The 22394-nt window shown below is 33.1% G+C and overlaps 1 protein-coding gene across 4 annotated transcripts in view; it reads left to right on the forward strand.

Annotated features, from left to right (window-relative positions):
• The window catches only part of LOC150102539 (tetratricopeptide repeat protein 9C-like), a 159811-nt gene extending 138480 nt beyond the window's left edge, over positions 1-21331 (forward strand). For 3 of the 4 annotated variants that reach the window (XM_090399351.1, XM_090399353.1, XM_090399352.1), the window contains one exon: positions 21049-21331. In XM_090399351.1, the coding sequence (XP_090255477.1) occupies positions 21049-21173 (125 nt within the window). In that variant the 3' untranslated portion in view covers positions 21174-21331. Of the gene's footprint in view, positions 1-2467; positions 2603-21048 lie in introns of all 4 variants that reach the window. The other variant, XR_016548941.1, reaches the window with a different exon arrangement.
• Positions 21332-22394: the final 1063 nt, after the last annotated feature.

Below are 22394 nucleotides of genomic sequence, written 5' to 3' on the forward strand. Positions count from 1 at the left end.
TCTGTTGTGGGTGCTATGACTGTGAATGAGTTTAAGGCGAGGTATGATAGATACTATGTGAAAGAAAAAAAGTTGTTCTTGACATGATGTTAGGGCCTCCCTCAATGAGTCTGTCGACTCCTTGGAGTTGCCCATAATAATAATAATAAAAGTAACTAAACAAAAGGCATAAAAATACTTACTTTGGCATATAAATTATTAGGAAGAAGGTGAATTGCTATAGAAGCTATGGGAAAAAAAAGCATAGAAATGGAGGAATTTGTGCTGGATGTATGTAAAAAAAAAATGTAATAAATAGAAGGAAATAATGAAAGAATGTAAATAATTACTTTTAAAGACTTAAATGAAACAAGCAGTCATGTAACACTAATACAGTCAGGAGTGTGCATATCAGTGCTTGAGAGAGAGAGAAGCCGTTAGAAACCAGATATGTAGAAAGATAGATGGAAGCAAAGGTTGGTCGATTGGTAGAGCCTCTGCTGCTAAGTGCTCGGGGAAAAAAAGTTAAGTTTGAGCGTGGTTAGTAGTTGGAAGGGGATCAATTGTTTGATGCTGTTGGCACACTCTCCCTCGATGAGTCTTTGGACTCCCTGGAGGCGTCTAATAATAATAATAAATGATATTTCAACAGAAATGCTCCAATATGGAGGTACAAAAGTTTTAGTGGCTACACTGAATAATTCTGAAGCTCTAGTCAGGAGTTCAAATTCCAAATGATTGCGTAAGGCTGTCATTGTGCCCATCTATAAAATGGGAAGTAAAACATGAGAATTTATAAAGAAATTTCCTTACAGAATGTCTCAGGCATGATTTTTACAAGCATACTTTAGAAAAGGAAAGGAAAAATTGGCGATGAGATGGTTTCAGGCCAAATTGGGATTGTCAGAATTCGACTTTTAATATAATAGTTAAGAAAATGGCAATATAACAGGAATCTTAATTTCAGGTTTCCAAATCTGGAATAAGCATATGACAAAATCTCTTCAAAACATAATAAGGAGTAAATGGTAATTATATAATGCAATATATAAAATGGGTATATTTGAGTTGTAAGTCAGCAGTTACAATTGAAGGAAATACAGCAGATGGTTTCATGTAAAATCACACGTAAGCCAAGGATGCACACCAACTTCACTTTTATTCATAATTAATGTAGATTTCATTGTGAAGATCATTAAATATAATATAAAAATTGGAACTTGCAATAACAAGCTTGGTATGAAAATAACAAAACCCAAATTGTGAAAACAGTTATTAGTGAAGATGGAAAATTAAATTTAGAAATAGACAACAGAATAAGTAAAGCTGGTATGGTGGGAAAGCAAATGTGAATACATTTATATGAAATTAAGAGAAGAATTTGCCAAAATACTAATAGTATACAAAGCAAGTGTTCAAACCAAATTTTAACTTGTATATCTTTCAAGGTTAGAGTTAAGTTGCAGATGATCAAAGACTAGAGACCACAGTCATGGGAGTTCAGAGAAAAATTAGGAGATTGAACAAATGGTATCAGTCAGAATAATATAAGAAATGAAAACATTGGAAAAAAAACTTGACATTGTTAGTTTTAAAGAACGTGTAAATAAAGATAATTAAAGTGGTATGGTTCATTTAAACAGAAGGTTAGTAAAACAGGTATTTAATACAAGAATTGTAGAAAAAAGATTCAGAGGAAGAGCAAGATTTAAGTAAATTGGTGCAGTTTCTAGTGGCTAAGATGTCTGAAATGTCAGTATTGGTGATTCATCAAATAACTTGGAAGGAAGTTGATAGGAAGCTAGTAATAATGTAAACCTAATCATGTAGTGAATTACATAATACACACAAGCACACGAATATATTTTTAATGATAACTATCTCAAAATACAACAGATATTTCAATCTGAAAATATAAGGCACATTCAATAGCTAGAATGCTGCAGTGGATTTTACCTGCATGGCAAACTGCAAATGATACTTTTGTATTAGTCAGATAATTACTGACATAAGTTTGCTTAATATATATAAATACATTTGCTGAGAATAAGAATCTCCCAAATTTTTGGTAAGGATATATAATCATTTCAGTTGATTTTAAGTTAACGTGCTAAGACTTCAGAGGTTGCCTTTGAATAAATGTTCATGTTTAAAATGACTTCTATGAATTAGGCTTGTTTTTGACCAAAATATTCTCTGATTGGTATGTTGTTTTAGTGTTATTGAAGTTTCTTCTCAATAGAACAGTCAATTTGTCCAAAATGTTAGAGCTAGTATTTGCAAGGCATTTACATTTGCATGGGTTGATAGTTTGTTGGTGGGAAAGAACATGGGAATGAGGTTATATTTCTTCAGGAGTCTTGCAATTTGCTCAGAATGAATAAAATTCAGTATATCATAACTCTGTGATTTTCAGTGTGTACAGTGTGTTTGGATAGGGGATGAACTTATTTAATTGCATTGTTTTAAAGATGATTAATTCTTGCAGATCAAAAGAGAAGAAACAGAAGTGAAATTTGTTCAGTAGAGTTTGATAACGCTTATATTTAAGCACTGTAGAAAAGGCACTCAAAATATCTCCAATTACACGAACATCCTAGTCATGCCATCTGGATGCAAAAAGGTAAGTCGAAGGAAATGATTGTCTTGGTTGGCACAAATGATTTGAGAGGTGAGAACTATTGTATGAGGGATGATGTAATTTTCAGTGTGTACTGACACACTGAAAATTACATCAACATCTTCAAAATTACATGGCATCTCATCTTCAGCTATGCCTGTTAGCACAGGCATAACTGAAGAGCGAGAAGGTGAAGACAGTAAGACTCCTACCATGCTATGATAGAAGCAAACTGAGGAGGAGGAGGGCATTTCTACTTAATTAGTCTATACGTAAGAAGTTGTGTAGAAAGAAGGATTTGTACAATGCTGATGGACTGCATCTAAATGGTTTTGGTGTTAGTGTCTAGAGAGAGAGCTTTGTTCACTGAGCACACTGAAATAAAAATTCAGTGAAATTTAAGCAATTAGGTGGAAGCAAGCGAGTGAGTGTGAGAATGATCAAGTGCAGAATCTAGTCTCCCAAGCCAAATTATTAAATAGGGTAAGCATTTCATTAAGTAAAGGTGGACTGAGGCTAAAGAGATGCTGCAGTTTCTGTATACTAATACCAGAAATATCGGGAACGAGAGGGAGGAGATTTTGGCATTGGTTATAGTGCAACCTTGCCAAAAGTTATAGGCATTAGTGAGACTTGGGTAATAGCATATTGTTTATTTTATTTCATCTCTATAAAGAGGTCTTTACTCAGAGTGTTTATTAATTATACAAGGGTTCAATTCCAATTAGTACAATGATTTTTAACTATTTCTTTTAGAATCCGGAAAATTATTGACTCGAAACCAAATAAAAAATATATATACATTTAATAAAACTAAAACATTATATACATTTATATATTGTAATATTACATAAATAAATACAAAATTAACTGGATCCAACACCTTCTAAAATAAATCTGCACTTTAGAGATTTTTGTTTATCCAAAATGATTAAAATCATTCATTCTCTGACCCATTCTATTATTGGATTGTTTGACATATACTTTAATCACATCTACCAGACTAAACACCTTGTTTTCACCACGACAAAAAAAATGTTCAGTCAGTTTCTCTATCAGGTCTTTTCTGAAAATATAAAATTTTCTTCTTCTTTTCCACGGGATCCTTTATTTAGCATACAATATTATTCCTCCTGTCTCACTGAAGTATAAATATTCTTACCTTTTGCAGTTTCTATTTGGTGCACAATTTACTAATTTTTGTACCAGAGAAATAAATTTCTTCTACCACTACATAAACAATATAGTTGAGCTCTTCATTTTAAGCCACTTTACAGTTCAAATTTCACCAGTTGCTTTTTCCATAGTAATCTGGTATCCTTAAGACAGAAGATGAAACTTTCCATTCAGCGTTTCCTAAAACATTAAATTAGAACGTCGATTGCAATATACCCTCTGTCCAAAAAGAAACCGAACTTTTCGAAAACAGAAGAAACTAGTGGTGCCACCTGTTGTATATTTTTTGTTGTCGAAAGCGGCAACCTTCATTAGTATTGTGTCAACTGTTTATGACATTTGTTTCGTTAGAAGCTGAGTTATAGTGTCAAGAGTGACGTTGTGTTTTGACAACGGTAGGAAAATGAGTTTCAAACACAGAGCTGTGATTGACTTTTGTGTTAAACTTGGTAAAAGTTTTACCGAAACGCATCAAATGCTTCAAAAAACATACGGTGATGAATGCTTATCCCGTACTCAAGTTTATGAGTGGTTAAGCGATTTCAAAGCAGCCGTGAGACGCTTGAGGACGACAAAAAACCGGGTCATCCAAAAACTGGACTGAACAAAGTTATCATCCAAAAAGTGCATGATTTCATCAAAGAAAACCTGAAATTGTCTGTGAGATTGATTGAAGATGAATTGGGGATTCCAATATCAACTGTGCACAATATTTTGACCGAGAGTTTGGGCCTTCGTAAATTGAATTCGCAATTTGTTCCCCACAAGTTGACCGACGACCAAAAAAAGTATCGAATTGAACACTGCAAGGACCTCATTAAAACAGCTCGTAAGGACTCAAACTTCCTTGAAACTCTCATTACTGGTGACGAAACATGGTGTTTTGAGTATAAGCCCGAAACAAAGTGCTAAGTGGAGACTACCAGAAGAGGGTCATTCAAAAAAAAGTTGCTTGAAGAAGTCAAAAGTAAAAACAATGCTGATTTGTTTCTACGATTCCAAGGGCATTATCCACAAAGAATTCATTCCACCTGGCCAAACGGTCAATGGTGGTGAGTTTTATCTTGAAGTTTTGAAGCAATTGATAGTGAGAATTCGTCGCATAAGGCATGAATATCATGATGCAGGCAGCTGGTCACTTTTTTTATGATAATGTACCATCTCATTGTTCAAACATTGTGAGATAGTTTTTGAGCAAAAACCAAGTTTGTGTGCTGGATCACTCGCCGTGTTCACCTGATTTAGCACCCTGTGACTTCTTTCTCTCCCCCGACTTCATTTGCCAATGAAAGGAAAGCAATACAACACCATTGAAAATGTTCAAGCAGCAGTAAACTACCCTCAACAGTATCTCAAAAACCGATATAAAAAACTCATTTAATGAATTAAATGACTGTGCCAAACGCTGTATCGAAGCTGAGAGAGAGTATATTGATTGAAATAAATGATTTGAATAATTATAATTGGCTTGTGTTTTATTTTCTATCAAATGTTTGGTTTCTTTTTGGATAGAGGGTGTATCCTCTTTTATTTACTAAATACTTGTTGACAGTTTCAACTCCTCCAGTTTAAGGACTTGCAGTTCCAATTCCTTTTCGGAATCTGAAGTAAGTTTTTAAGTTTTTACATGACTGTCATGTAAAACTTAAAAACTTCCTAAGAACAAAATTTCTTCCAGTCTGTGTTTTTAAACTTCCATTAGCTCTCTCTTTACTTGTTTTTTTCGTTATCCTGATACTGAATGCTTTCTCTCTGTCAGCTGTCAATCGCCCATCATTCTTCTCGGTGAGCATGCACACTCTGTAAATGGCAAGCGAAAAGTTACGTATGATGGCTGATAGGTTGTCTCTGTTAGCATAAACAGAATGTCTAAACAAACCACCACAAATATCTCAACACTTATCAATTTTAAATTGCAATAAAAAAATTGAAAGTAACGCAACTATCAAAATCTAGTAAGTACGTAAATTTTCAAATGCTTTATATTTCATTTTGAATAATAGTATCAATAATGGGCACATTGCAAGTGCCGATATACACATTATAAAATCAAAACTAATAATATATTAACATAGAGAAATAATTATAAATGATGATTATTTTTACATCAGTTTCATTTTTCTCTCAAAAAAATTTTTTTTTAAATTTCTAAATATATAACATATCTAACAAAACTTACAATTCCTTACTTATTTCTAGATCTTAAATAATAATAAGGTTCTTGCTGATAATGATTTACAATCTCTGAATTGGTACTAGTTTCAGAATCATCTGATCTTAGAGATAATTGTGAATTTACATCTCCCAATTCATTATATTTACAAATTTCGTTTCTGTACTTTTCAAATATTTAATTTAAATTACTTGAATTATGTTCTAAATTTACAGAATCGTCACTATCAGAATCAAATTCTACAAGATGAGATGCTTTATCTTCATTAACTAAATTAAAGGTATATTCACATTCGTCTGGTTTATTTAATTCTAAATTAACTAACCTATGATACTCTGCCACTGTTTCATCCATGTTAGTCTTTTTGATTATCATCACCTTTATGTTGTATATTATCTGAATTATGTACCTTGGGGTTTCTGGAATTTCTTGCATTAGGTTTTGCTTTATCCAAATTTAATTTTCTCTTTTGCTGTGTATTTGAATTATGAGGTTTGAAACTATTCCCTTCAATACTGTCTGATTGTGAATGAGATGCATTATTAATATCAGGAAAACAACCTTCATCTTTCAATATTGTATTCATATTATCTCCTAACATAATTAAATTTCTATTCCCTAAAAAGTACCTTTTTAACCTATCAGAGTGTACATTTACGATTTTACTAGGATTTCTGACATCTTGAATCCTAAAATTCAAAGGATGAAATTGATCTAAAATTCTATATGGGCCTGAAGCAGTCCATCCTAATTTCCCAACCCTTTTGATACTAGATTTATCATCTAACAATACTAAATCTCTTAGTGCAAAAGAGTTATACCTCTGAAATGATTAATATGCTGTCTGGTTTTTTGTGATACTTGGTTCTTTATTCATCTTATGAATAACATGAACTTTGGATTTCTCTTTATTTTGATTCAAATGGTTATCCCTAGATCAGTGATCATCATCAAATCCTAGAGATCTAGATAAGTAGTCTGCTACTATATTTCTTTTTCCTGAAATATAAGCCACATCAATATTATATTCCTGCAGTTCCAGTGCCCAGCTAATTATACGTTGATTTTTATCCTTCATAATACTTAGGAATGACAAGGGTTAGTTATCAGATCTTATTTTCATAGGTTGTCCTTACAAGTATCTAAATTTTCAAGGGAAAAATTATTGCTAGTGCTTCCTTTTCTAAGGTCAAATAGTTCAATTCTAGACCTTATAATTTCCTACTAATAAAAGTTACTGGCTGAAAATCTCCTTTCTGTTCTAACACAGAAGCAATGCAGTCATTTGAATTGATTGCATTGCTTCTGTGTTCAGCAGAAAGATAAAATTTTTCCCAAATTTAGGATAAACGAGAACTGGCGCTTTGATTAGTGCCAGTTTTAGGTTGTCAAATGCTTCTTGATTCAATTGGGCTTTACCCCAATTGAATCAAACACCTTTCCTTGTCAGGTACACCATAGGTCTCGATAACTGCGAACAATTAGGAATAAATTTCTGTAGAAATTTAACATGCCAATGAATCTATGAACTTGCCTAACTGTTTTTTGGAGATTTAGTTGATAATATGCCTTCTGCATTTGACTGAGTTGGCATAATTCCTTTGTTGTTGATTTTATGACCTAAATACTCAACTTCTTCTTTTAAGAGAAATTGACTAAAAACAAATGACTCCATTTCTCAACATATCTGATAAGACAGAATTCATTAAAGACTGGAATGACATGGTAGTATTTCTTGCACTTTGTGTTCATCTACATAGCTGATATTTCTGTCATCTAGTAGTAAATGCAAAATATTTTCTATCTTCTTTCTTCATAGGGATCCGAAAGTACCCAGAATTTAAATCCAGTTTTGTAAAATATTGTGCTCCTTCCAAACAGATCAATAATTCCTCAATTTTACACAGAGGGAAATCAATAGGCTTTGTAACCTTATTGATGGCTCTCAAGTCTAAGACAAATCTCAGGCTTCCATTTGGTTTTTCAATTAAGATGAATGGACTGTTCCACTGAGAATTTGACTTCTCAATTATTCCTGCAGAAAGTTTCTGAAAATGCTCCATATATTTCAGTGGAGTCTGATATTGCCTAATGTAAATAGGAGATTGAGTACAAATCTGCACTGAGTGTTCTACTGTATTAGTGCAAGACATTGAAACAATATCCTCGGTGAAAACACCAGAGAAAAATTCAAAGTCAGATTTAAAGAATTTCAGAATTCTGTTTCTTTCTTCACTAGTGTTTGCTAATTTCATTGAATTCTGCACTAGATTCTCTTTTATTTCCTTAATGTTTTCCCTCTCATCTTTCTTTAGAGTCTCAATATTAAACACTTGATCATTATCATCAGTGTGTTTAAAAACTTCAGGAGACTGCTCTAATTTTCCTTTGTCACCTGATGTCCTGTCCAAACAGTATTCTAGTCTACACAAGGACACTGTACTATCAACAAAATCACATGCAAAAGCATGAAGTTTCAGAAAATCAATTTCAAATATTACTTGTACATTTGGATCAGAGAATTCTAGAAGAACTATTAATGGATGACAAACCTTCAAAGGAAAACAAGGAATTGAAATAAAAGCACTTAATTTGCTTATCGGCTTAAATTTCAAAATTCATATACCCTTCAACTTAATTGGATAACTTAAAACTGAAATGTCATTGGGAATTAGAGCTTTAACACGTTTGCTGTCAACTACGAGTATACTCGTAGTTGGTATATGAGCCTCAGAAGCCAACTACGAATATGCTCGTATGTCGATTACCGACTTCCTATGCCAAGCACGAGTTAACCCATAGTATAAGCACATTAATTTGGGCCCTTGCCTTGTGAATAAAGCAGAGAACATGTCTGGAGGCTTGGTAGGAGGAAAATAATTTCAGCAAAAGTATAGTATCGGTACACAATAAATTAATGCAAATAAAACAATTTTTTGAAGTTTTTTCAGCATATACATATATTTATATATGAGTCATTGCTAGAGTCATCTGTAAGATTATAATCATCTTTGGAATCGGAACCAAATAATTCATGCCATTCATCATCGCTCATATTAGCATAAGCTTATAATTCTTCTTCAGTAAGCTTTCTTTTACTGGCCATGGCGTAATTGAAAGTTTTTATTTAGATAATTTTAAATAATTGTAAGACTGGATGCAATAAACCTTACTGCACTGAATGCTGAACGTCACTGACTCTGAACTCAAGTTACACAGTCATCAGCACATGTAAGACATAGGTGGGGGTGATACGAGATTACTCGTAGTTGGCGTATTAAACAAAATTCTGTCTGATAAGGCCAGCTATGAGATAACTCGTACTGACCTTGTAGAAGTAAAAGTGCTTTGCGTGCAGTAACAAACTATGCACGAGGAGCATGGCAGCGAATGTGTTAATTTTGTTAAACAAACTATAAGAAATGAGTGAAATATGTGCACCTGCATCTAGTAAGATTTCACAAGGCACATTGTAGAACTGTCAAAGGATTATCTTCATTAGCATAAGGAATTAATGCTACATCAAACTCTTTCAGGGTTGGAGCTACCTTTTAGCTTTACCCATGTCTAATGAGTGGTTTGACATTTCTGTCCTTGCCAATATGATATTGGAATAATATTTTTTTCCCAAAATTTTCTATATTTTCAGATTTCTTATTTTGAAAACAAAATTTATCCCTAACATAAGTCTTTAATAAAATGACCAGGTTTATTGCATCTAATAAGTCTTAGAACATATTTCCTTTGGGAAGTTTTACTCCTGTCAATACGATTAAATTTGTTAGAATTAAAAATAGAGGAAAGACAGCAGAAAAAAATTGATTATCTGTAGGAGGATTGTTTGATATTGTTAAATCAGATATCATCTTAAATGGAAGTCCCTGTCCCTTCACTAATCTTTTCTGCTGTCTTTCTATTTCTTCACTAAGAAATATTTTCAGTTCCTCTATTTTTTCCAAATCGTTTGATTTTATCTTAGAATAAAAGATGCTGGAACATCTTCAGTTCAATTCACAGAAAATTCCTTAGACTGTTTCTTTTTCTTAGCACCTTTTAATTTTTGAAACTTCCCTTCTCTGACTTTATCTGCAGCCACTGTGTTAGGAGAATGAGTTTCATTATGCTGAAAAGAGTTGAGTGTCTGTGTTTAGTGTCTCTTCCTTTTCCCTAACAAGCCAAAAAACATTGTTCAAGATTTTAACCATGTCTATAGACATGGCCTATAGGCCAAGGTGTCTATAGACATCAAGGTTATCATGGATGTGAAGTCCATATTAAAATTGTAATACCATTGATATTACATTGAAATATATGCTGGATATGAAGATGCGTATGTGATCCATAATTGCCGGTAAAGGTTAAACCTTTTTCTTGTATGTACTTTTTTTTCAAGTTATTTTTATGGCCATGCTTAAACTGATTAAACAACAACCATTCTAAAGACGATCTCTCTTCAGATAAAACGTTAAATTTATGAGCAATGCTCCAAAGTCTTTGGTAATACTCTGAAACAGACTCCCTATTACCTTGAATGCACTGATGAATTTTCCAAATGTTAGATCCTTAATTCACTTGAAAATTCTGATATTAGCAAACTTTTAAATATTGCATAACTGTGTGTCTCTCAGCAAAGGAGATGTATTTAAGAATGTTTTGGCTTTGCCCAATAATTTATTACGAAGTATAATTAACAAGTGGAAATCAGACGCCAACTACGAATATGCTCGTATGTCGATTACCGACTTCCTATGCCAAGCACGAGTTAACCCATAGTATAAGCACATTAATTTGGGCCCTTGCCTTGTGAATAAAGCAGAGAACATGTCTGGAGGCTTGGTAGGAGGAAAATAATTTCAGCAAAAGTATAGTATCGGTACACAATAAATTAATGCAAATAAAACAATTTTTTGAAGTTTTTTCAGCATATACATATATTTATATATGAGTCATTGCTAGAGTCATCTGTAAGATTATAATCATCTTTGGAATCGGAACCAAATAATTCATGCCATTCATCATCGCTCATATTAGCGTAAGCTTATAATTCTTCTTCAGTAAGCTTTCTTTTACTGGCCATGGCGTAATTGAAAGTTTTTATTTAGATAATTTTAAATAATTGTAAGACTGGATGCAATAAACCTTACTGCACTGAATGCTGAACGTCACTGACTCTGAACTCAAGTTACACAGTCATCAGCACATGTAAGACATAGGTGGGGGTGATACGAGATTACTCATAGTTGGCGTATTAAACAAAATTCTGTCTGATAAGGCCAGCTATGAGATAACTCGTACTGACCTTGTAGAAGTAAAAGTGCTTTGCGTGCAGTAACAAACTATGCACGAGGAGCATGGCAGCGAATGTGTTAATTTTGTTAAACAAACTATAAGAAATGAGTGAAATATGTGCACCTGCATCTAGTAAGATTTCACAAGGCACATTGTAGAACTGTCAAAGGATTATCTTCATTAGCATAAGGAATTAATGCTACATCAAACTCTTTCAGGGTTGGAGCTACCTTTTAGCTTTACCCATGTCTAATGAGTGGTTTGACATTTCTGTCCTTGCCAATATGATATTGGAATAATATTTTTTTCCCAAAATTTTCTATATTTTCAGATTTCTTATTTTGAAAACAAAATTTATCCCTAACATAAGTCTTTAATAAAATGACCAGGTTTATTGCATCTAATAAGTCTTAGAACATATTTCCTTTGGGAAGTTTTACTCCTGTCAATACGATTAAATTTGTTAGAATTAAAAATAGAGGAAAGACAGCAGAAAAAAATTGATTATCTGTAGGAGGATTGTTTGATATTGTTAAATCAGATATCATCTTAAATGGAAGTCCCTGTCCCTTCACTAATCTTTTCTGCTGTCTTTCTATTTCTTCACTAAGAAATATTTTCAGTTCCTCTATTTTTTCCAAATCGTTTGATTTTATCTTAGAATAAAAGATGCTGGAACATCTTCAGTTCAATTCACAGAAAATTCCTTAGACTGTTTCTTTTTCTTAGCACCTTTTAATTTTTGAAACTTCCCTTCTCTGACTTTATCTGCAGCCACTGTGTTAGGAGAATGAGTTTCATTATGCTGAAAAGAGTTGAGTGTCTGTGTTTAGTGTCTCTTCCTTTTCCCTAACAAGCCAAAAAACATTGTTCAAGATTTTAACCATGTCTATAGACATGGCCTATAGGCCAAGGTGTCTATAGACATCAAGGTTATCATGGATGTGAAGTCCATATTAAAATTGTAATACCATTGATATTACATTGAAATATATGCTGGATATGAAGATGCGTATGTGATCCATAATTGCCGGTAAAGGTTAAACCTTTTTCTTGTATGTACTTTTTTTTCAAGTTATTTTTATGGCCATGCTTAAACTGATTAAACAACAACCATTCTAAAGACGATCTCTCTTCAGATAAAACGTTAAATTTATGAGCAATGCTCCAAAGTCTTTGGTAATACTCTGAAACAGACTCTCTATTACCTTGAATGCACTGATGAATTTTCCAAATGTTAGATCCTTAATTCACTTGAAAATTCTGATATTAGCAAACTTTTAAATATTGCATAACTGTGTGTCTCTCAGCAAAGGAGATGTATTTAAGAATGTTTTGGCTTTGCCCAATAATTTATTACGAAGTATAATTAACAAGTGGAAATCAGACGATTTTCCTAAATCTCTATCATCTTTTCTGCATATCTAAAAAATGTTTTATGCTTTCATGACTATCACCTGAGAATGAAGGTATTACAAATGTTGAATTAATTAACTTAAATTCCTCATCCTTAACTGCAGAAACTTCACTACTAGAATTACTATCTTCTGTAGCCATGTTACTTTTGTTAAAATTAATCTTTCTGGAGTCTAAAATAAAGTCACAACCAATCCCGTTGATGGTGCCATTTGTAATAGAGTTTATTTTATTTCATCTGTATAAAGAGATTTTTACTCCAAGTGTTCAGTATTTACACAACGGTTCAATTCCAATTGGTGCAATGACTTTTAACTGTTTCTTTTAGAATCCAGAAAATCACTGATTCAAGATCAAATACAAAAAATATATACATTTAATGAAACTAAAACAATATATACACTTTAAATAAAATTACATAAATAACATATAAAAAGCATATAAAAATTAGCTCAACCTAAAAACAATAGAATCAAAAACCGAATACAATAGAAAAAAAGCAATAGCAAAAGCAGCATGCAGGAGAATAAACAGAAACAGATGGAACAATTTTGTAACAAAATTAGAGAGAGACTGTATGCTCAAAAGACCTAATGCATATAAAATCCTCAAAGATCTAAGTAATGAAACTAGAGAAAAAGCAGATATTAATACCATCAAAATAGAAACATGGCAAAATTACTACCAAGATCTATGGTATGATGAAAACATTCAAAACAGAAAACTACCCTTTGTAAACATCTCTGATAACTTGGAAAACATCACTCTAGAAGAATTAACAGAAGCATTAACCCAAAGCAAAACAGGAAAGGCTCCAGGAGAAGACAATATAAACTTGGAACTTATCAAATATGCAGGACTTGAATTCTCACTCAGGTTACTTAACTTTTATAATATGATCTGGAAAGAAGGAAAATGCCACAAGATTGGACCAAAGTAATAGTTATTCCCATCTACAAAAAAGGACGCAAATCTGATTGTAACAATTATCGTGGAATCAGCTTACTTAGTACCTGTTATAAAGTATATGCAAAAATCTTAGCATATAAACTTAAACGTATAGTAGACCCAAAATTAATAGAAGAACAAAATGGATTCAGAAAAGGCAGGTCTTGCATAGACTCTGCATTTACGTTAAAATTATTAATTGAAAAACACAGAGAAATGAACATCGAAACACACATAGCTTTTACAGATTACACCAAAGCATTTGATAAAATTATCAGAGAAAAACTATGGGAAATCCTAGAAGAACATGAAATACCAAACCAACTCTTTAGAGCCTTGTATAATATATATCAAGATAAAATATCTGTGAAGTACAATCATTCAACATCAAGCTGGAAACCAATAAATCGAGGAGTACGTCAGGGTTGTCCTCTCTCACCGGTTTTATTTAATATATATATAGATAAAATCATAAAAGAATGGAAGATAACTAATGAAGGAGGATTCAAGATAAACTGTAACACCAGATTAGTTACTCTTCTTTTTGCTGATGACCAAATAATCCTTGGAAATAATGAAGATATACTACAAAATTCATTATGCAGTCTAAATAATCTGATAAAAACATATGGTATGGAAATATCAACAGACAAAACAAAAGTCATGGCCTTCAAAGGTGCTAATCCAATAAGAAGCAAAATAGTAATAAACAACAAAATAATAGAGCAAGTAAATACATTCAAACTTTTTAAAAGTAACAGGCATTATAAATAAAATTTTTAAACCCAATTATGTACAAAAACACACACGAATAAGAATCTACAATACAGTAGCTAAACCAACCTTACTTTATGGCAATGAGATATGGACAATAAAAAAAACAGATGAAAGAAAAATTGAATCATCCGAAATGAAATTTCTGCACAGAACTGAAGGAGTCACAATAATGGACAAAATGAAAAGCAGTGAAATCAGAAAAAAACTTGTAATTTCAACCTCCCTAAATGAAATAGTTATTTGCTATAGAGAAAAATGGAAAGAACACATACTAAGAATGAATAGAAGCAGAATACCTAAACAAATTCTAAATTACCACCCAAAAGGTACTCGATGAAGAGGAAGACCCTTAAAAAGATGGAATTGAGTCTGGAACAGACCGCTTTGCCTATAAGCCTGGAAAGGAAGGAGACATAAATAACTACAAAATTAAAACTAGATCCAACGCCTTCTAAAATAAATTGCGCTTTAGAGATTTTCTTTTCCAAAAATAAAAAAATCTTTCATTCTCTGACTCATTCTATTATTGGATTGTTTGACATATACTTAATCATGTCTGCTGGACTTGAATACCTTGTTTTCACAGCATAAAATGTTCATAAGAGTCAGTTTCTTTGTTATGCCCTTTTCGAAAATATAAAATTTTTTTTTCTTCTTTTCCATGGGATCCTTTTTTTATCTCCTTTATGTAGCATACAGTATTATTTCTCCTGTCTCACTGAAGTATAAATATTCTTACCTCTTGCAGTTTCTATTTGGTGCACAATTTACTAATTTTTGTACCAGAGAAATAAAATTCTTCTACTACTATATAAACAATATATTTTAGTTAAGCTCTTCATGTTAAGCCACTTTACAGTTTCAAATTTCACCAGTTGCTTTTTCCATGGTAATCCGGTGTCCTTAAGACAGAAGATGAAAGTTTTCATTCAGTGTTTCCTCGAACATTCAATTAGAACATGAATTGCAATATCTTTTATTTACTAAATACTTGTTAGCAGTCTCGACTCCTCCAGTTTAAAGACTCACAGTTCTACAATTCCTTTTCAGAATCTTCTATTAATAATATTCTCCCAATTATCATATAAAACTTAAACTTCCTAATAAAAAAATTTCTGGGGGTCTGCATTCATAAACTTCCATTCTCTCCCTTTGCTTGTCTTTGCCGTTACCCTGATACTGAATGTGCTCTCTGTCAGCTGTCGATCATCCCTCAAACTTCTCGGTAAGCATGTGCTCTTTATAAATGGCAAGCGAGAAGTTATGTATGGTGACTGACAAGTTGTCTTCATTAGTGTAAACAGAACATCTAAACAAACCACCACAAATATCTGAACACTTACCAATTTTAAATTACAATAAAAAAAATTGAAAGTAACACAACTATCAAAATCTAGTAAGTACATCAATTTTCAAATGTTTTATATTTCATTTTGGCAATAATAATATCAATAATGGGAACAGCACAAGTGCCGATATACACATGTGCCTACCAAAATTAATAATATATTAACACAGAAAAATAATTGTAAAAAAGATTCATAATTGTAAATTATGATTCTTTTTACAAGATGATGTAGTTACCGGTTGAAGAAGTGTGGTTTGAGATTAAGGCCAGTAAGACAAAATATACAGTTGGTTGTTACTATAGGCCATGGAGTTCCATGGATGATCTGGAAGACATGCATTGCCAAAATAGTACAATAAATACAAGCCAATTGATTATTATGGGGGACTTGAAATATGGATATATAGACTGCAAGGAAGAAAGATCACATGGCAGAAGGAAATAAAATGTATACACCTATTGAGAGATGATTACTTGAGGCAACATTTGAAGGAGGGGGACTAGGAGTGTGGACCTGCTCATAGGATCAGAAGAGTTATCCATAACCAAGGTGACCACGTTGCCTCTGCTTGGTGAAAGTGACCATGTAGTCTTGACTTGGGAGATTGTAAAAGCATGAGGAATATTCTGTCAAGAAAGGATATATGTGGAACTACAAGGCCATGATTATGACAATCTAAGGAAGAAGTTTAAATCTGTGCCATGGCATAAAACACTGCAGAATAAGTATGTTAGTAGTGCATTGGATATAGGTAAGGATCGTCTAGAGGAAGTAGTATTAAATTGTATATACAGGGTAACAAGGGTTAATCGGGTAAGAGTTAGATGGGTGAGTAATATCATTAGGCATGAGCTGCAGAAGAAAATGCTGTGGAGGGTACATAAGGAGAAAGGCGACCAGCAAACTCATGAACAGTACAAGGCTCAGATAAGAAATTAGACCAGCATGGCAAGGAAGCCAAAATCAGATTATAAGAAGAATCTAGCAGAGCAGGCCAAAGGAAATCCCAAAGAGTTCTTTCATTATGTAGCAAGTAAGAGGAAAAATGACTATGGAAGATTAACCTTAATGAGTGATGATGGTCACGAGGTGACAGAAGAAGATACAATAGTTGAGTTACTGAGTGACCACTTTGTAGGGGTATGTCATTCTAGTGAAGTTACTGCTTTAACATATGTGACAGATAATCTGGGAACAAGTGAATGAATTACAGGTTCTTAGGATATTGCAGAATCTCGACGTAAATACACCTGTGGGATTAGATGGGATATCAGCTAGGGTTTTGCAAGAATGTGCAAGGGAACTGGTAGATTTCCAAGGGAGTGGAAAGAGGGCAAAATAATTTCTTTTTATAATGGAGGTTCCAAGACTGCAGCAGCAAATTATAGACCAATCAGTATCTCAGGTGTGGTGGTAAAAGTACTGGAAAAATTGGTAAAAAAAGAGAATTCAAGAATGGGTAAGTCAAAATATGATACCACATGATGGTCAACATGGCTTTGTGAAGGGTCGGTCATGCCTTAGTAATTTACCAACTTTTTATAATAGATTAACAGCTGAGTTGGAAAAAGGAAATGGCTACATGATGATTTTGCAAAGACATTTGACAGAATACCACATGGAATTTTAGAATTATAGAATGGAAATTTGTTCTAATTATGGAAATTAGAACAAATGGAGATGGATATGACACTGGTTAATTGGATAAGAGGGTGGCTGCTAGACAGATATCAAAAAGTGGTATATGGAGGGACAGAATGAAAGCAAAAATAGGTAACTTGTGGTTTGCCTGCAGGGTTTAGTGCTGGAACCATTGCCATTTAATTGGTACATAAGGAAATATTCAGTTATTTGCTATGATGTGAAATTAGGTAGAGTAGTAGTTAATCTAGATGATGTGCAGGTTGCAGGACAATTTAAATAGGCTGTCAGTATGGGCAGAATTGAATGATAATGGGTGTCAGTTTAATGTAGACTGAAGAGTAAAGTTATTGATTTTTGGATAAATAGTATTACAAGCTGTGTATCACATTGATGGCAATGTACCCCAGGAAATAAATGAATCTAGAGATTTGGGAATGATTGGTGGTGGTGGTGGTAGACATAGTTAAAGTTTAGAGTATATATTTATAAGGTAGCCCATAAGATTACTTGGGTATTGAAGAACACATTAACAAGTAGATATAAGGAGGTTGTTATACCTCTCTATAAAGCCTTGATTTTTTTTTTTTTTTTTTATGTTGGGCCTATACACGAGAGGTTTGCTGATCAACCTATAGTACTGTATATGGGTAGTGGGTTGGGAAAGGAGAAACTTGTCTATATTTGATTTAAAAGTGCATATATTGTATTCCTTGGGAAATACATCAGGGGGAAGACTGTTCCATAGTAGTATAGCAGTAGCAGTGATGGAGGAGGAAAAGAAACTTGTTCTGTGGGTTTCAAGATGTACTGTGAAAGGATGTTGGGTGGCAGCCGTACGTGTTCTAATGGGCTTAGTACACAGAGGGGGAATTATTGATGCTGCTTCAGATGAACATTTCCCATGGAAATATTTATAGAATATACAAATTGCAGAGACCAAACGTCTATGTGAAAGTGAGGAGATCGAGTTGGTAAGAAAAGGGTCATTTATCAGTCTAATTGCTCTCCTCTGTATTGAGTCAAGTATTTTGAGGGAGCTTTTAGGAGCTCCACTCCAAATGTAAAAATAGTATTCGATAGCTGGTCAGATTTGTATAAGGTTAACAGCTGTTTAGAGGTGAAGTAACATCTTGAGTGAAAGAGAAATCCTAGTTTTTTTGGAAGCTGAGGATGCAATGGTTGTGATGTCTTTATGCCAGGAGAGGAATTTGAGTGTTAGCAAAAATAATACTTGGGGAAAATGGTTCTTTTTTGTGAGAAATAAAACAGAACTAGGTTTTAGTAATCTAGATGTGGGATATGCCCACATCTGAATTACTCTGCTCTGGTCTGCTGGGTTTCTTGGGGATGAGGAAGCAGTGGAGAGGATTGAGAGGTGAGTGGCCTGTGGAATGTTCACTATGAGGATAGATTGAAGGTGTGTTGGACTGTAGAAGTTGGTTGATAGTAGAAAAAAAAAAGGAGGAGATGTGATTGAAATGTTTGTTACTTAAAGGGTTTTATAGGATAGATGCAGGGGAAATGTTTCAGCACTTGACTAGAGCAGCGCTTCCCAAACTGTGGGCCACGGCCCCCTTGGGGGCCGTAGGTTTTGTTGAGGGGGGGCCGTGAAATAATGAAAACAAATTTAAAATGTTTTAAGACTAAGTATATTTTTTTTTATTTTAAAAGAAACGTATTTAACTTTTATTCTTTCTTTTTTGTTATTTTTTATATTTTAATGGAAAAATTCACACATTGGTGTTGGTTCACAAACTTTGCTTCCTGCGTATTTCGGCGCTTAACGAATATTAGTAAATATTGCTTATTCATATTTCAAAGCAGTGGTTAATTGTATTCACTTTGAATGTTCTCCAGGGAAGTTCCAAATCTTTCTGTCCCTTTCATAATGCGTTCGTAATCAGGGACTGTTGATATTGACTTTATATACATATCAAAACTCTTTTTATATTATCACTGTCATCCGAGCTAGTTTTCTGTTACCAATAAAAGTTTCGCATATACTTCACACATGAAAAAAAGCTTAAACAAGTTCATGTGGGGATATAGTAATTCGCTTGCAGTGGTAAACAACACGCCCTCCCTAAGAGCCACTATACTGCAGAGGCAATAAAAATAAGTACTTTTATTATGCCAGTGAATAAGGTATGAGGAGTCTGTGTAATATATTTCTCAACAAATAGTGCAATTAGAGACAAGTGGAATAAAAACACTAATTAATGAATCACATGTCCCCTCATACAGAAACTATGCTGTATAGACTGAAACAAAACCATATGTTGCATGGGCAAACATAGTATCTAACTAAAAACTATTGTTATTAATTAGATGTATGTGAGTTCGATTTCCCAAGGCAGCAATAAAATTCAACTGAACGTGTTAAAATTCGTAAAAGTGTTAAAACTAAGTAATATATATATATATTAAATGTTATGGCAGTTTCACATATGGAATTCGGTTGAAGAGAGTTAGCATTTCAACTCAATTGTCAGCTATGCTCTTATCTTTCGGTTGCGCGATCTTTTGTTAATACCGCACCAATCATATGCACGTTTTAATAAACAGACTGCCTTTGCTGTCTGTTTCGCGTTAGGCTTAATTACCATAAAAGGAGAAAACTCACAAAAGTGAAAAATGTTCCTGGTCCGGGGATTCCCGTATTCAGGTAATATTCACTAATTTCATGTTATCAGTCTGTGGTGTGCCAGTATTGGTAAGTGGTGATATTATTTGATCTATTCTACGTTAAAACATTTAACCCTGAGATGGATGAGTGGCTGATAAAAAATAAAAAAAAATCCCGCGAACAATCAGAAGAAGCAGAAACAGACTAAAAATAAAAAGGACAGTATTTCATATTTTACCAGAACAGACCGTATCGTCTTCAGAACCAAACGGTAAGAGGCAAAAAATGTAATATATGCATTTGATTTTTGCAATATTCGCTGTGTATGTTTTGTATTGAATATAAATACAATAAATATAATAATAATATATCTCTATTACGATTTTTTTTGAGGGGGGGGGAATATTTTAATTTTTGCAAAGGGGGCCCTGACATCCAGAAGTTTGGGAAGCACTGGACTAGAGGGACCAGAACAAGGGGTCATCCCTACAAGTTGAATAAAAGTGTGGTTACTAGGTGCGTGAGGAATAGATTTTTTGCGCGGAGAGTGGTGAATGAGTGGAATGGGTTGCCAAAGTCAGTTGTGAGCTTTGTCTGTTAATGGGTTCAAGGAGAGGTATGATAGATTGTGTGAATAGATTTGGTCTCCCACGATGAGTCTTTGGACTCCATGGAGGTGCCCATATAATAATAATAATCTTGAAGATCATTGTGTAGTTTAGTTGCATACATAATTTTTGCAAGTCTTTGAATAGTTTGACAAGATTACATATTAATCAGCTGTTTTTTATTATTATTATTAATGGTCTTTGCTTTCTAAGTTTTTGAATTTTAATCTGTAAACATGGTTCATAGATGGTTAAATAGAAATTAGGTCAGTTATTCATTGAATATGCATATTGTACAATATGAGAAGTAATCACTGTGTGCAGAGCTACTGTGTACTTAATACTTACAAACTGAGAATTGCCTTTCAGTTATTAGTTAATAATTTCTTAAATTTGCAATAACTTTTCATTGTATCTAATACTTAATTTTATTTATTTTCTAGATGGAAATATCCATAGGTATATAAATTTATGTGAAAATCAGCTTGAAAAATATAAGAAAAAGGAGAAAGAACGATATCGTGGAATGTTTGAAAAATTAGCAGCAGATGTCAGTCTTTCTTCATGAAGAAAATTTATATTTTGTAAAACACTAATTTGTATATATATCATCAGTTAAGGATTTTTTTTTGTTGTTTCAAGATCTCAGTAAAATTAGTGCAGGTTTGTTTGAAATAAAAATAGTAATTATTAAGAATACCTCTGTCTAATATAATGTAATAACTAGATGTCTCTTCCTCTCTCACTTTACTAATAATTACAAGCAATTGCCTCTATCATGTAATTAATATTCTTTAACTGCCTTGCAGTATACCACTTCAAACCATTTTAAAGTAATTTATCATGAGCATTGAGCGCACAAAATATTGGAGAATGCTCCTATTAGAATTATTTTTGCCTAGGGCACTGACTTTACAGTTGGAAACACAACTGTAAAAAAATCTTATAAGTATGCCCTGTATCTTATTGTCCCACATCAGAGGATTTTCTTTATCATGTCAAAGCAGTATAACATGCAGGGTACCATCAAATGATGTGCCATATACTCTAAAAAGACACGTTATACAAAATTTCACATTCACACAGTGGCCACTTTATTACAGATAAACTACAAACTCCTTTTGAGTTTTTCAGAATTCAAATTTGCTCTGATATATTAAATTAAGAAAAATAGGAATAATTATTACTTTTGGGGAATAGCTTACTCCTCATTTCATTTAAAAATAAATCATCTTGTCACATGAAGATTGTTCTGTATAAATTTTATTGTGAACATTTCTACCACACACGTTTCTGTGATGACTAACTTTCTTGGAATATAGGCAAACTATATGAATTTAAAATACTTTCTAAAACTAATAAATGGTTAATCAGTTCCACTGATATTTATCAAGTAATTAATTCATATTTAATATATACATATATTTGCTAACACAGTTATCTCTACTTTCAAAAATTTTTCCATTTTTGCCAGTATATTGGGTGTGACAATTTAATTTCCGGAATGGCTGCGTAGTATTGCCATGTGATGATTTAGTTGGAGTCACATGGTAATCGTATTTTTACATCTTTTAGCTAATGCGTGCATAAACCTCAACCCGATAGAGCCATTTGCTAGTTGGCTATTGCATTAACAAAGATCTGCATGTAAACAATGACGTAAAAATGTGCGATCAAAATTTGAAGCAGCTTATTAACATCAAATTTTGTGTGAAAATCGGCAAAACTGCTACTGAAACGTTGGAGGTGTTGAAAGTGGCATAAGAGATTCAAAGGTGGGCGAGAAGAC

The sequence above is a fragment of the Typopeltis vanoorti genome, chromosome 10 (genome assembly GCF_054136105.1).
Source record: "Typopeltis vanoorti isolate ZY-2024b chromosome 10, IOZ_Tvanoo_1.0, whole genome shotgun sequence".
NCBI classification, from domain to species: Eukaryota; Metazoa; Arthropoda; class Arachnida; order Uropygi; family Thelyphonidae; genus Typopeltis; species Typopeltis vanoorti.